Source organism: Schistocerca americana, chromosome 4 (assembly GCF_021461395.2).
Source record: "Schistocerca americana isolate TAMUIC-IGC-003095 chromosome 4, iqSchAmer2.1, whole genome shotgun sequence".
Taxonomy (NCBI): domain Eukaryota; kingdom Metazoa; phylum Arthropoda; class Insecta; order Orthoptera; family Acrididae; genus Schistocerca; species Schistocerca americana.
In genome coordinates, this window is record NC_060122.1 from 359,981,533 (window position 1) to 359,997,671 (window position 16,139).

Below are 16,139 nucleotides of genomic sequence, written 5' to 3' on the forward strand. Positions count from 1 at the left end.
ACAATCAGTCTATCTTTCTCATACCATGTGGTATGTCTCCCCTGACCTACGGTTCTGGGTGACTTTTCCGAAATCTACCCCTTTTCCTAGACCTCTCCAGTCCTTTCCCTTCGCCCCTCTTCCTTCCCCTTCAACCATTGTGCCTGAAGAAGAAGCCACTGGCTCTGAAAGCTTGCCTAATTACAACCTCCTCTTATGAATGTATTCTGCTGCCACTTGGTGAGTAGACTTTTTATCTATCCAATTAAATTATTTTGTCAAAAACTGATCGTTTTCGTTGAAAAATCTTAACTGGTAGGTGCACTAAGGTAGGTACTGTGCATCTTGTGTGAACCCACTTTAAAACTTTAAGAAGTGTCTTTCAGGTCAGAAACTATGAATATTCTGGTTCGAATTTCTCACACAGAGATTACACAAATGAAACTAGACATAAGAACACTGACCTATATCGCATTCACTCTTCCTACACCCTCTTTGTGGGTGGAGTGAGAAGAAACCTTAGGCACAATAAAAAATACCCTCTGCCACTTAGTTCATAGTGATTTATGGAAGACAAATGTAAATGTAGTTGGGTGAAACAAGTGAGAGGAAAAGGAAGCTCTGAGGCAATGACTACAGTCTGAAAAGTACTTTTTAGGAAGGTGGTTGGTATATGTGACTGAGGTCGAAGTAGAGGATAGCGGGGAGTAAAGGGTGTATGTGCATCAGTATCTGTCAGAAAGCAGTGGCACCATTTACACTTACTAGGGGACCTTCTGGTCTCAGAAATTAAGTTCAGGATGGGACTTCGCAGGTTAGTAGTATACCTCAGGGGTGCACAATCACACACGTTTTAAAGAGCACTATACAGAAAATTCTGAAGAAAGGCCTCTAAAGTTTTAAGTGTAGTTCATACACATCTCATATACAGTAAGAAGTAGTATTCCAGCATACAGATGAAGTAGTTCAGTCAGTAACGTGCTAGAATATCATAGGCCAACATGAGTTTGATCTGCCTGCCAGTTCTATTTCATTTTGTTTTCCTAATTGTTTTAAAAATAACAACAACTTTTAAATAAAGTTATTGACCTAAGGTATTATCAATTATATCGTAAATAACTATTTTATTTACTGAAAGACTGTCACAGCTAGTTAAAATGTGAATTACACTCATCAATGTTTTCTTTTTAAAAAGTGGAATAACTTCAAAAGCATTTTTAATGGAGGTAAATTAAAGCATTAATTACTGTCATTACAATGTTATTACAAAATTGGGTGATGATTTAAGCTTTGGAAAAATTATAAATGTTTGTTGCAAATTTGAGGAACTGGTGTCTTCTTGGAAAAGCAGAATATAGCTAATGCATTATTGTATATATGAGCAGGCAGAGGGTCGGGAAACAATGGAAAGTGTGAGATCATCCACATGAGTGCTAAAATCAGTCAAATCTACGAGGCCATAAATTCAACTAAATACCTAGGAATTACAGTTATTAACAATTTAAATTGGAAAGAATACACAGAAAATGTTTGTGGGGAAGGCCAACCAGAGACTGCGTTTTATTGGCAGAACACTTAGAAAAAACAGATCTACTAAAAAGACTGCCTACACTACACTTGTCCGTGTACTGCTACCCATGGTATGGGATCCTTACTAGATAGGATTAACAGAGTACGCCAAGAAAGTTCAAAGAAGAGCAGCACATTTTATGCGATTGCGAAGTAAGGGGGAAAATGTCATTGACTTGATAAGCAATTTAGGACGACACCATTAAAACAATGGCATTTTTCACTGCGACAGAATCTTCTCACAAATTTTCCGTCACCAACTTTCTGATCTGAATGTGAAAATATTTTATTGATGCTAACCTACATAGGCAGAAATGACCATCATAATAAAAATAAGGGGAATCAGGGCTCGCACGGAAAGACACACGTGTTTGTGTTTTCTGCATGCTGTTCGAGAATGAAATAATAGAAGATTATTGTGAAGGTGAGTCGATGAACCCTGTGCCAACCACTTAGGTGTGATTTGCAGAGTATTGATGTAATGTAGATGTAGATGTGGATGTAGATGTAGGCCCGCACGGATCTAGTCGGGCGATGGGCCTTACCTGCTACAGTGCCAGTTCATCCCCGACTTTCACAGAGATTGCTGTGAAATATAATCGGAATTTTTACAAAATTGTGAATTAAAAATGCGTGCCAATGAAGACATCGTGAAAGTATCAGAAGCTGCACGTCAATTATACAGAGAAGTGTCGAAGGTGATGTTACAAGATGCAGTTGTTTGTTACGACAGCTAGCGTGCTGCAAATAATTTGATTGCATCAGAATTGATACTGAATTCTACCAAAGATTTTGTTATCACTATTGGCGAGGCAGGTATTTAAAAATTTATTTTTCTCTCTATTTTTACAATTTTGAATTTTTTTCTTTCCAGGATGTTAGTATCAGTCAGTGTATAACAGGATTCTAGCTGTCAAAGGAAGTGAAATTATTTTTGTCAAAAGACCCGGATTGAATAAAGTGACGCATGCTCTCGCTCTGCCTGAAAGCATCCTACCTGAAGTACGAGTTTGTTCACAAGAGAGAACCAGTAACACTGGTCCCCGAGTTTAAAAAACAGTTAAAGACTATGAGTAAAATCATAACAACTTTGTAACATCTTCAAAATCTGGCATACTAGCGACGGAACCGTATACTGACTTTCTCAACCAGTGTTTGGAGTCTTATATGGGTGAAAAAAGGTTTCTGTTAATTACTGACTCTTAGGGTGGACAAGCAAAGCCTCAATTATTCAACAAAATCTTTCAGGGTGATCAGAAATCATGAACTTATAAAATTAAAGTGATTCCTCTGAAATGTACTCCACTTGCTCAACCATGTAATGTTTATTTTTACAGACAAGTAAAAACTCTGATGTAGGGTATACAAGATTGCACTTACCTTACTGAAAATAATAGGCAAATTCTCGTGAAGACTATATAAAAATACAATCAATAGCCCATCAGCTGCGATCAATTGTTAAGGAAATGATCCGATATGCCTGGTATGCTTCCAGGCTTTCTAATGAAAGATTTCAGAAACATCGATGAAGTACATTTTTCAACATATCAAAAAAAGTGGTTCCTGTAAACAATCGTCCTTCATAAATTATGCAAGATGTCCAATTTTTTGTTTGTTTTCAATGTTTTGATGACAGTTATCATTCTGGTGGTTAAAAATAAAATAATATACTGAAAACTGTGCATGATACTGTAAAAGTATTTATAATTGAAACTCCACCCAGAATTTTGCGACTGTGGTAATTAATTTACTTCCATTAAATATGCATTTGAAATTATTCAACTTTTTAAAAGAAAATATTGATGAGTGTAATTCACATTTTAAGTAACTGTGACAGCCATTTCATAAACAAAATAAAATTATTGATGAGATAATTGATAATACTTTAGGTCATTAACTTTTAAATAAAAATGTTATAATTTTTTTAAAAAAATAAGAAAACAAAATAAAATAAAATCAAGCCTGCCCGTAGGATTGAACCAAATTGATCACATTAAATTCTGGTACGCTACTGACTGAGCTACTTCACCTGTATGCCAAAATACTACTTATGACCAGATATGAGGTGCCTATGAACCATGCTTAAAACTTTAGAGCCCTTTTCTTTCCAGATTTTTCCAGATAGTGCACTTTAAGAATACTAGAAGTGGACATCCTTGAGGTATACTGGTAACTTGTGAAGTCTCATCTTGAACTGTATTTCCGAGACCGTAAGGTCCCCTTGTTAGAGCAGAGACAAGCAAGGGAGAAACTTTTCTTTTTTGGGGGTGAGGGAGTGGGGGGTGGTGATTAACACGAGGAAGCTAATAACAACATCTGGAGGGCAGAATGAAGTCTCTTATGGGTTGGGAGAGGGGAGAATAGAGTACCTAAGTGAAGTGCTTCAGTCCTGTTTGCCTCCAGGAGACCTAGTACATTTCCGTCACGGGGGGACTGTTGGACGAAGGTTTACGAGAAAGTAAGTTGGTTGGTTGGGGACCAAACAGCAAGGTCCCATAATCTAAGTTGGCAACAGCCAAGGAAGGAACTACAGAAACAGCACAGTCCCATCAAGGGGAAGGGAAAACAGGCAAACAAAGAGGTAAAAAGAATGTCGAGGCAGCAGGAAGAGTAAAGAACAGGATGCGTGGAGGACGGTGACAGTGGGAGCTGGGGTCCCCCAGACACGCTACACATGTTTACCACAATGCAGCAAATAATCTATTGATGTTCATTTCATGCTAAATTGACATTACTAAAATTGGTCCGAAGTGCCTACCATGAGAAGATGTACATATATTCCTAGGACTACAATTCTACTGCCAACACAATTTCCAGTTTAAAAAGAAGTGAAACTGACATCAATCAAAATCCTGTTGGAGGATTGTGCTCTTATCATCCTCTGGTGTTTGAACTGACTTACCAGTCAGTTCTATGGGGAGGCAACAGTTTACTGTGGAGCCCTAACCATGATGCAACTGTCATTTATCATGTCAGGAAGCTTGTCAGAGTAAGCCAGACAAGACATCCAGCCAAAGATACTTAGCCAGGGTGCATATGCAGACAAGTTAAAAAAAAAAAAAACCACCAGATTTCCCAGTTAAAAACACACTTTCTCCAGGGTGAAAACACACTTTAACCGTGTTAAGTGACAGTATACTTTCCGTCGTAACTGCAAAACTTCTCAATCCTTTGAATGGTTATGGTTTTATACACCAGTGTGGAACTTCCCGGTACTTGAGAAAACTAACCTCTGAGAGGGGGGGGGGGGGGGGGCCTTTTGGAAAGATCTTTGGTGTGCAGTAACATGTACGCTGCGTATTTTCGTATTATGAAAGTTTAAATTAGAATTCCACTAACCACTGCATGTTACTTTCCAAAGCATCGAAATCGAGATTGTGATGCTGTCACGTGATCTCGCCAGCGGATATTCAGAGCATAGGATACATGATGTCAGCCAATAGCAGCATCACTGATGAGTAGCGCAAACACACGAACAGGAAAGCAAAGCAAAGCTTTCACACATAATATAGGAATCGAAGATTAATACACTGCAAGAGAAACTAAGCTTTCACATATGATGATCTTTTTTGTGCATGTTACACTTTATGATACATCAGACATATGTGCCAGTAGAATTTTTAGTAACAACATAAATGTCTGAACTGGGCTTGAAATTCTTCTAAATGAATCGTCATCAAAGAGTTGCTTTTTAAAACGAGATCAAAGAGTTTATTTTTAAAATGAGAGTCAAATGCTCTGTGATTCAAGAAATTCGTCATACATTCTCACACATAGTTCATCTTGTGTAAAATGAAATTTACTTTGAACGTAACACTTTTGAAACCCCCATTTGCAATGTTTCCCTGCAACCTTTTGGATACAGGTTTGTTCCAGCAGTTTCCAGAGTGGGCCAGGTAACAGGTGTCACTGCACTTGCGCAGCTGCAGTGAAGTAAGAAGCCTGTATGTTCCTACGTGTAAAACATCAGGATTTCGTGAACCATACTAAAATGCATAATTCAGCTGAAAGTGCACATTCGTATGGCCAGATTCCCAATGAAGTAGGCCTCAACCTGATATTAAGCTTTTCAGTGTGGTTTTTGGGATGTAAATTTTCTTGAAGTACCAGTACTGTATTATCTCATGTTTGGTTCTTTATTATGGCATAGCGCCATACATGCTAGTACATGAAAATGTGCACTTGAAATGCAATGAACAGTTGAAACTACCCAATTGTGTGGAATTAAACACTTCGTTTCAAATAAATTGACTGTCTCAGTAGTAAAGATTAATAGAAGCCACATTTCTTTAGCAAACCTACAAAAAATAACTTCATTGTTCTGCAAGGTGATTAATGCTAATAACTCATTTTAGCCTTTCGTAATTATATGAATGTATTTTAATTCACTTCCTCCTGGCCACAGAAATCCATTCTGTTTTTATTTGACCTGGGAGCAATAAACAAAGAGGGAACAGCAAAATCTCTAAACGTAAACAAGCGTCACGTGGAGACTACTCCACCTCCTCACTATAACTCACGACTACTCTACGCACCAGCACCAGTTTTACGATATTTCCAAACCAGGGCAGTAATAGATAGTGCTCCCTATCCACATTTGTTCAAATTTTGAAATTTTGCCACTACATATCTATCTTCCAGACAGTTGTTTGCAAACCATTCTCTTCGCAATGCTGCCTCCTTCGAATAATTATTGCTGTTGATGTTAATAATTATTACTGTTATGTTAATAATTACTGGTGTTAATGAAAAAACACCACCACCAACTAAAACTGCATCTTCTAGCAAGCTGAGTGTTATCGATTGTAATTCATGCAATGCGATTTGTAATTTCAGTTCTGGCAACAGTGCTTCATGCATTACAGTAGCTTTTCGTCGTGTTGTTGTTGTGGTCTTCAGTCCCGAGACTGGTTTGATGCAGCTCTCCATGCTACTCTATCCTGTCCAAGCTGCTTCATCTCCCAGTACCTACTGCAACCTACATCCTTCTGAATCTGCTTGGTGTATTCATCTATTGGTCTCCCTCTACGATTTTTACCCTCCACGCTGCCCTCCAATACTAAATTGGTGATCACTTGATGCCTCAGAACATGTCCTACCAATCGATCCCTTCTTCTAGTCAAGTTGTGCCACAAACTTCTCTTCTCCCCAATCCTATTCAACACCTCCTCATTAGTTATGTGATCTACCCATCTAATCTTCAGCATTCATCTGTAGCACCACATTTCGAAAGCTTCTATTCTCTTCTTGTCCAAACTATTTATCGTCCATGTTTCACTTCCATACATGGCTACACTCCATACAAATACTTTCAGAAACGACTTGCTGACATTTAAATCTATACTCGATGTTAACAAATTTCTCTTCTTCAGAAACGCTTTCCTTGCCATTGCCAGTCTACATTTTACATCCTCTCTACTTCAACTGTCATCAGTTACTTTGCTCCCCAAATAGCAAAACTCCTTTACTACTTTAAGTGTCTCATTTCCTAATCTTATTCCCTCAGCATCACCCGACTTAATCCGACTACATTCCATTATCCTAGTTTTGCTTTTGTTGATGTTCACCTTATATCAACCTTTCAAGACACTGTCCATGCCGTGCAACTGCTCTTCCAAGTCCTTTGCTGTCTCTGACAGAATTACAATGTCATCGGCGAACCTCAAAGTTTTTATTTCTACTCCATGGATTTTAATACCTACTCCGAATCTTTCTTTTGATTCCTTTACTGCTTGCTCAGTATACAGATTGAATAACATCGGGGAGAGGCTACAACCCTGTCTCACTCCCTTCCCAACCACTGCTTCCCTTTCACGCCCCTCAACTCTTATAACTGCCATTTGGTTTCCTCATCGCATAATTAACTCTATTTAGAAGAAACGTGAACAGATATTTTGACATTCTAAGATAATTAAAAGAACTTCTTGGATCTTCCATTATAAATTATTTCAGCAAGGTTGCTGAGTAACTGAGCTGACATCTTTTATTCATCCAGTCACGAATAGAGACATGTTTATCATTTTTTCCTTGAGCAACAATTCCATGCAACAAACTTTAACTCCATCACAACTCGTGGACGTGCAGCTAACAAAACTTTCATTTCAGACGCGACTCAGGAACCCACAAAATGATGAAATTGAAATGTACACTTGTTTCGCCAGTCCTAAAATCATATATGAAACCATTTGCATGGAACTCATTTCACACAAGGAGGGGCGCAAACTATGCTTAACGCTTTTCAAACCACCACCTGCAATATTTTCCCCTGACCTGTTAGAATTAGGTTCGTTTCAGCAGTTGGCACAGACCACCACAGGCGTCACTGCTCGTATGTATATACATTAAAAGATCTTACATTATGTCCTAAAAGAAACAAGACATCAGAGGATACTCCAAGAGCATCGTAATTTCATGAACCATACTGAAAAGCATTATTCGGCTTATAGTGCACATTCGCATGTCCAGATTCCCAATGAAGTACGTCTCAAGCCGATATTAAGCTTTTCAGTGCGGTTTTTGGGATGTAAATTTTCTTGGAGTACCAGTACTGTATTATCTCATGTCTGGTTCTTTATTATGGCATAATGCCATATGTGCTAGAAGATGAAAACATGCACTTGAAATGCAGTGAACAGTTGAAACTACCCAATAGTGCGGAATTAAACTCTTCGTTTCAAATAAATTGACTGTCTCAGCAGAAAAGATTAATAGAAGCCAAATTTCTTTAGCAAACTGACAAAAATAACTTCATTGTTCTGCCAAGGCGATTAATGCTTGACTGTCAGAAAGGTGGAAATAAAATAAGATCTGAAACTACCAACATGTTAGCCCTTCATAATTATGTGAATGTATTTTAATTCACTTGATAAGCTCTCGGCCATAGAAATCCGTTTTGTTTTCATTTGACGTGAGAGAAATAACCGAAATGAAACAGCAAAGTCACAAAACATAAACACGGGTCACATGGAGACTACCCACCTCGCTACTACAAGCCAGATTGCTCTGCGCACCTGCCCTGGATCTACGATGATTCCGTTCGCAGATGCTTGTATGAGCACTGTGTTTTGTCGTCGTGTGTCACGCATTTCCTTTGCAACTGAATTTTACGTTCTTTTTTCTCTCGTTCATGTTTTATTGCTGCAGTAGTGGGATACAGTAATATCTTTTGTTAGAGTATCAGTTCTTATGAGATAAAATTACAAAAATTCATCGTATTTACTCGAATCTAAGCCGCACTTTTTTTCCGGTTTTTGTAATCCAAAAAACCGCCTGCGGCTTAGAACCGATTGCAAAGTAAGCGGAAGTTCTGAAAAACGTTGGTAGGTGCCGCCACAACTAATTTCTGCCGTCGAATATATGTAGCGCTACACAGGCATGCTTAGCAGGAACAAAGACAAATAGATAAATACTGGCACCGAAACCTCTGAGTCAGTAAAAAAAAAAAAAAAGTGGAAGACGAGCTTTTTTTCTCCACCTTGAGTTTTGACCACTGCATTTTCATACATTATGCAACGAAGTAAATACAAATTCCGTATTGTTCATCTTCAAATGTAGCAGCATTTCAATGTACTACGAAAATCCGACTGGCAAGACTGTTTGATTTGTTTGTCAATATGGCCAACTCTACGTTCTGAATTTTTTCCTACCTGTGAGAAGAGATGGTTGCTAATAGGAACTCTTATGAATTGTGAATCGCATGCAGTATTCTCTTCACCAAGAGAATAATACAAATATAAACATTTTGCCATGTATTCTTTCATGTTTGCTGCTATCTCATTTAAATCCTGTCTGCCTAATAAACTACAAAACTAGAGTGAGACAACAGCAAACGCGGAAGAATATACATATCATGTCATTTTTATATTCGTATTATTCTTATGCTGAATAGTGATACAGTCAGAAATGAAGCACGCAATTGACTAGATTTTTAAATCTGAGATGACTAATTTCTGTGCAGAATGTAATGTACTAAAGAGGCGTCTGCAAAGATTTTCAAACGGAGAAAATTTTTCGCTAAACTCTCGTTCAGAACATCATCTATCATACGCAGTCTATTATTTGGTTCTTGTTGACCATTATCAAAGAAAGCAGCAGTGTAAGTAACAACAAATAGCAGTCTCTTGCCATTGTTTCGCTAATGAGATGATTCCTCTCTTTTTTTTAATTGTAAGCGGCGGTAGTGTGCACTAAAGCAAGCCATGCCACGAGCGGTGACAGGCCATAAACACTCATTATCAGAATGTGACTAACAATGCATGACACAGTACAGTAATGCATTTTTAGCTTAGAGTGACGTAAACACCTATAACAAAGAGAAAGGCACATATCAGATCAAAGAAAAATAAGCAATCAATTCAAACCAGACAAAGCACGTGAAAAAGGAAGGGTACCCGTATAAATAAGGACGGAGCGCCTGACGCATAGCAATGGCTACCTGGTAAAGCTTAACTGCTAAGCTTACGAACCAAACCAAACTACTGTAGCTGTGTCGTCATTCATTCGACCTAAATCGTGTCTCTTACAATGGACCACCTTTTTTTTCGATTTGGAGGTGCAGCCTAAGACTTTTCTCTGCCCTTGAATTTTGAGTCTCAAATTTCAGGTGCGACTTAAGATTCAGGAAATTTTTTTCCCTTGATTTCAAGTCTCATTTTTCAGGTGCGGCTTAGATTTGAGTAAATACGGTAACTGAAAACTAAAACAACAAAAAATTCCAGGGTTTTTCCCGGGTATCCCGGTTGTCCCCCTGTCTCCAACATACCCGTCACTCTGCCACTTTCCTGAATTTAATACCCATTAACAATCACCACATTCTTAATTATAAAATCATTATTTACTAATTTATTTATTCCCCCTTTGTTTTTAAGGATTTCTTCTTTCCTCTTGTTTCACAGTTGCCCACTTTCCTCTTATTTCTCACTTCTATCTTTCTTCCCCCTGCCATATATCTCCCTCGTTAATCTTTTATTTCTGACAATGTATCTTCCATTATACGTGAACTGAAGCTGGTACAGTGATTATTCTTGTATTAAATGTAACATATCTTTACAGGAATTTGTCACAGATCTTCGATATCATAATACAAGCCTTACAAATGCACTACCAGAGAACCACTTTTTCTGAAACCCTCAGCTTTATTTTTGCCTCCTCCTCTTCATCCTTGTCTTTCTGAGCCTGAGAGATACTACTGTTGATTAGTGTTGCTATTGGCAGCACCAGGAACTTCATATTTTGAATGCCCTACTGCCAAGCTATTCAGTCCTGATAAATTGAATTACTGAGATAAAAGTAATTTTTAACACTTATTTGAGGGGCTGTAAACTTTCTTTGTAACTGACGCAGATGACAATGCACCACTTTATGTGTATTTAGGGTTGTTAATAAACTGTTAGTGACAAGAGAGAAAATAGCGAAGAAATCTTAACATATAAAATTGAGCAAAGACCTTGTATGAAGAAGCTAGGAGACAAGTACAGGCTATGTAACTGAAAATTATAGTGTATTTGGAAAAGTAGTTGGTTAAATTGAAGAAAATCATTTCAAGAACAACAAATGACAAAAAAATTAGTTCCTGCTTCTACACTGGAGTTGTCAAATTTCCTTTAACATTGTGTGTCTTATTCAGGTATAACTATTAGCAGTGGGTGTGGCACTTTCATGATAAGTTAATGCAGTTACTTGGAATTTTTTCACAAAGAATGTGAAAGTGGTAACAACCATCTAATGTATCTTATGTACCTCTGTCGTCTGGTGGCTTCGATTGTCGCCTAAGTGCTATTGTTACAGTAGTATCGACAGATGATGGGTCAACTGGTGCAGAGGATGGTCGCACTGGAGTACTTCCCGATGTCCTCCTAACATACGTTGTAGCAGCCGTGTCATTTGGAGTACTTTTGCTACGTGCATCTTCCAGTAGAAACTGGAAAAGAAATTTATTACATGTACTTCATAAAGTAATTTTAATACTCTCTAAAAATAAAAGCGGCATGCAATTCATATATCAGGCGTTGTCTATCAAAATGGAAAAGAAAAATTTTTCGACACTTCTAAAGAAACAACAACACACAATGGATATCATGTATTGTGCAAAAATCTACCAACAAAATAGATCGGCCCTTTGCACATCCAGGTCACTAGCTCAAATGAGTTTCTGAAAACAAAGAGAATTCTGTTTGCATTTTTGGCGACATAAGAACACGTAAAATATTCCAAGAGCAGATAACTGCTCTAGTTTCGCCTTATCCCTCGCCAGCATTTTTTTCCAACCCGAATAGAAATCATGCACAAAAGATGTAATTCTGGATAACTACAACTCTACATTATTACAATGACTATATGTGAAGACAGTAGATAATTGAAAGGAAAAGTGTGTTAATTACAGAAAATCTACAGTAACAATACCCTAAAAATAAACATGCACAGCTTATTTTAAATAATCAGCCGTAAGACAGGCAGAGACACAAAACTACAACAGAAACTTTAGTGAACAGAATTACTGCTCCAGTGATATCTAACAGGTTGAGAAGAGAAGTCTACTACAAAGCAGAAACTACTGGGTGTACTGGAACAAGCAACTGTCAGCACACCTTATTCCTGTCACCGTTATCAACCCTAAGCCTCCAAGAGGGTCGTCGCTCTTGGTGTACTTCCTCTTCTTTTCCACCTGTTGCCACACTCTTTGAAGGCACTGTTGGGCTTGCTGTAGTTATTGTTGCAGTAATTGATGGTGAGTTAGTAACAGCAGGAAGCTGTGGAAACCGAATATCAGAAATGACACCTTTATAACGTGGCGCTGTATTAGTACACACTACATTTAACCCAAGCAAGTAATACGTTCAATAATTCCACACCCTGACAGCCAAAATTACAATATCTGAAAACTGGAAAATAGTAAGACAAGTTCAAGTAGCCATCTATGAATTTTTACGCACTCCAATTCCACATACATTTGAATCTTCATTCTCTTTTCATCTGCCTATCAAATTACAGTTGTTCTGTTCTTGCTTTCATTTCCTATGGAACAGTTTACAACTGAAGAAATTTGTTAGCACTAACTCCTTGTCATTAACATCCATTTCAGTGAAGGACAAGGTTTGCGCTGTGGTCCTGCTGGTGTACATCATGGCAGTCATCTAAATAAATTTTTGAGAAACAATTTCAGTTCAGACAACAGTCAACTATAGCATTTTTAAAGTTTATAACTCTTCTTAATCGAAACTTTCTGTAGTAATCACGCACTTCATAATAAGTTTTTGAAAATGTTCTAGAATTGTTGGAAGCACCATTTGTTAACCATGTGTACACAATATCCCAAAAAAATGTAAAGGACACTTCATGTGAATGTAATGGCTGGTTTGATGAGACAAACAAAGAAGAGAACAAAGGTACAAATCGATTTTTTTTAATGAAATGATTTAATACTGGCAAACTGCACAGAAAACCTATAACATCATAAGTTATTTTATATATATATATATATATATATATATATATATATATATATATATATATATATATATATATATATATATAAATATATATATATATATATATAAGAGTGCCAACATATTGGAATGTTGACTCCACCAAGAGATATATTTCTTAACTTTCAGAGCTTCTAACTTACATCAATACAGGCAGACTTGTGTGTTTGGTAGCTCAGTGCAAAACTGAATACAGAGCACCACACTAAATACTTAGGCAAATCTATATATGTTCCTTGAGAACTATCAAAATTCAAATGTCAGTGAATATGTTGATAATGTAAGAATCTTTTATGTAATATCTAGCTTATTGGATTCCAATCAGATCAACATGTATATCCTTTGACTAAGAAGCAAACAAACACCAACAAATTTCCTAAAATTATTTCTCATGATATTTTTGTTCCCATGTTTTGTATTTTTCTCTCCATGCTTTGCAGTTGCACAATTGTGTCTGCCCCACAAGTCAACTGCCTTCTTATCATTCCTAAACATTAATTATATTTTTGTTTTATCTAATAATTAACGCCAAAACTCAAAATGAGTTCTACACACAGTTTTGAGTAAACAATATTTACTTTTCGAATGCCTGATAAGCACTGAATAAAAATATTGCCACTATGTGGTAAACAAATACAGTTTCTATGGTTAATTGCAAACTACATGATACCCATTTTCTACATGGAAAGGAGTGGTTTCGGTTTTATTCCTCACTGGGACATGAAAGAGGAGGGAGATGGAGACCAGAGAAAGAAGGAGGGGTAGGGCTTATGTTCATATACTTTTAACACACACCTGTTCATTATTGCTCAATTGCTGTGTTGCTTGTTGAAGTTGCTGCTGATTTTTTCGTTTTACCAGCTGCTCTGCAGACTTTATTTCTTCTAAAGTGACACCTTGAGTGGATCGTCGTGTTTCACGAACACGTTTTGCATGTGCTTTCCTTTGCGTTTCTGATTCCTCATCACGAACAGGTGGGACAAAGGATCTGAAATAAATGAATTTATTTTAACAACTATATAAATTTGATTAAATGTATACCTACTACCTTCACATTAGTATTTTATCATAAATGGTGCCTCTAATTTTTTCATTTTAATTAGTCCAGTCTCATTTTATTATATTCTCAACACTCTCATGCTGGGGATTCATTTTTTCTTTTCCTGTTACAAACGTGTGTAATTATATTACTGAAATGTAAGCTGCAATCATGTTCACCTTACAATGCTGCAGACTGATGGGATAAGACACAAGCCTAAAAAAAGGACTTTTTTCTCACCTTACAGTAGCAATATGTGTGGTCCTAAAAGGAATTAGTAGTGTTACACGAGCTATTATGTATCCTAATCTTGGGGTAAAAAAAAATTATCTTAACTTTGCAAATGGAGAGAAAAGTTTTTTCATTACAAATAAAAAATTACTTCCTACAATTTTACAAATGAGAAAGCAAACAAAACTTATGAACTTATGTACACTTGCATTGGCTTCTTTAATGTTTTAAAATGTCTCTTTTGACAGTATTTAATGCCGTAGAGGAAGTCAACTTCGCAGGCTGCTGCACATTACATTCTGAATACTTATTTTTATGGTACTTCAACTGCAATGAAAAAGGGCCTACTCTTAACACTGAAACACTAGCTTCCACGGTAGAATGAGTGCTGCTTAAGACAGCCTCTTTTGGAAAAACATCAGGTCGCAAAACCTATGGATTTTCTTTGTAGTTCCACCACTTTTGAACACCATTTCAAAGTTAAATTAACAGAGCCCTGTTATCTATGATATTAGTCATTTAAGAGTGAGGGAAATGGGCAGTGGTAGTTCAGAGTTAAATGCAGCAGTATGTTTCCAGTGGTTGAGATATTACACATTAGCTCAGTTGTTCATTGAATGGAAAGGAATTGAAGGCTTTATCTTTCTGGTTGTCTTGAACCTGCACTCATCTCATTCAGCTTCATTCTGCTTTTTAAAAAAAAAAAAAAAACCGACAAGAACCAAACTGTCTGAAAGGCTTCTGCAAACTACGTTACAATTCTACACCACTTTATTGCAACTGAGAAACAATTCTAACTCTATATAAATGACACTCACAGTTTGTATTCAAGTAATGTTAACATTAATATCTCCATAAAAATTAGAAAAAAATCATTTTACCAGCACAAACATGGTAATGATGTGTGCAATTAACTTGTGTTGTGTGCAGAAATATAAACATCACAATACCGTATTTACCCTAGTATAAGACAATCCTGAATATAAGACAACCCCTTCCCCTCCGCCCCTTTTTAAGAGTCTCCTTGAGCAGAGCTCATTTTTAATATATTATGAGTACTCAAAGTTACAAACTGTTTTACTGACATTAAGTACCTGCCAAACCCTTAAGCATTATACCTATTTTAAAATAAAGGCTTTTCCGATTGCCTACATTTAAAAATACAACAAGAAACCAAAAGGAATGGTTTACATTAATTTTTACCGTTAGCACCTTTTTCACTTACTAAACCTGTTGTCTGTGGTATCATTATTTTTAAGCACCACCCTCATCCTAACAGAACAGTTGTGAAGTTTATGTCTTTATTGTCACAAATATTTCACGGTTTCTTCCGAATACGTTGTGATATCCGAGGTTGTGATTACGGTGGAACCTGAGAATGCAGATGTTTTGCTGAATATGTATTGGGTTTTGCTTCAACACTGACGAGAATATAATGCAGTTTCTTGCTTCCAAATATATTGTCTGCTCGCTGCTCTCTCAACAGCTACGCAGAATCAGCATCTGACACACCCTCATTGATTCCTGTTATACCTCATGATCAGTGTCAACAACATTGCTGTAGGAAACATGTAAGTATACTATGGTCCCTATCTAGACAACCACAACTGGCCCCTATCTAGATCATCATCTGCTGAAATGTACAACACCACAGTTCTGTTTATGTCCAATTTTGAAGTCAATTCAAATGGCTTCAGGTTCTCCTGGTTGGTAGCAAGACAGAACTTGCTGCCCATTCAGTACTCCATAACCTACTTCTCAATGAAGACCGTATCACTCTTCCCCCTCCAACCCTTCCAAAATGCTATGCTGAGCAACTGTGAAATTTGGGCTGCAAT

At 37.1% G+C, this 16,139-nt stretch overlaps 1 protein-coding gene across 6 annotated transcripts in view; it reads right to left on the reverse strand.

Annotated features, from left to right (window-relative positions):
* The window catches only part of LOC124613251 (protein phosphatase 1 regulatory subunit 12A), a 371,783-nt gene that overhangs the window by 119,042 nt on the left and 236,602 nt on the right, over positions 1-16,139 (reverse strand). For 5 of the 6 annotated variants that reach the window (XM_047141939.1, XM_047141940.1, XM_047141938.1 and 2 more), the window contains 3 exons: positions 13,827-14,019; positions 12,135-12,296; positions 11,287-11,467 (listed from right to left, as the gene is read on the reverse strand). In XM_047141939.1, coding sequence (XP_046997895.1) covers positions 11,287-11,467; positions 12,135-12,296; positions 13,827-14,019 — 536 coding nt within the window. The remainder of the gene's footprint in view (positions 1-11,286; positions 11,468-12,134; positions 12,297-13,826; positions 14,020-16,139) is intronic. The other variant, XM_047141942.1, reaches the window with a different exon arrangement.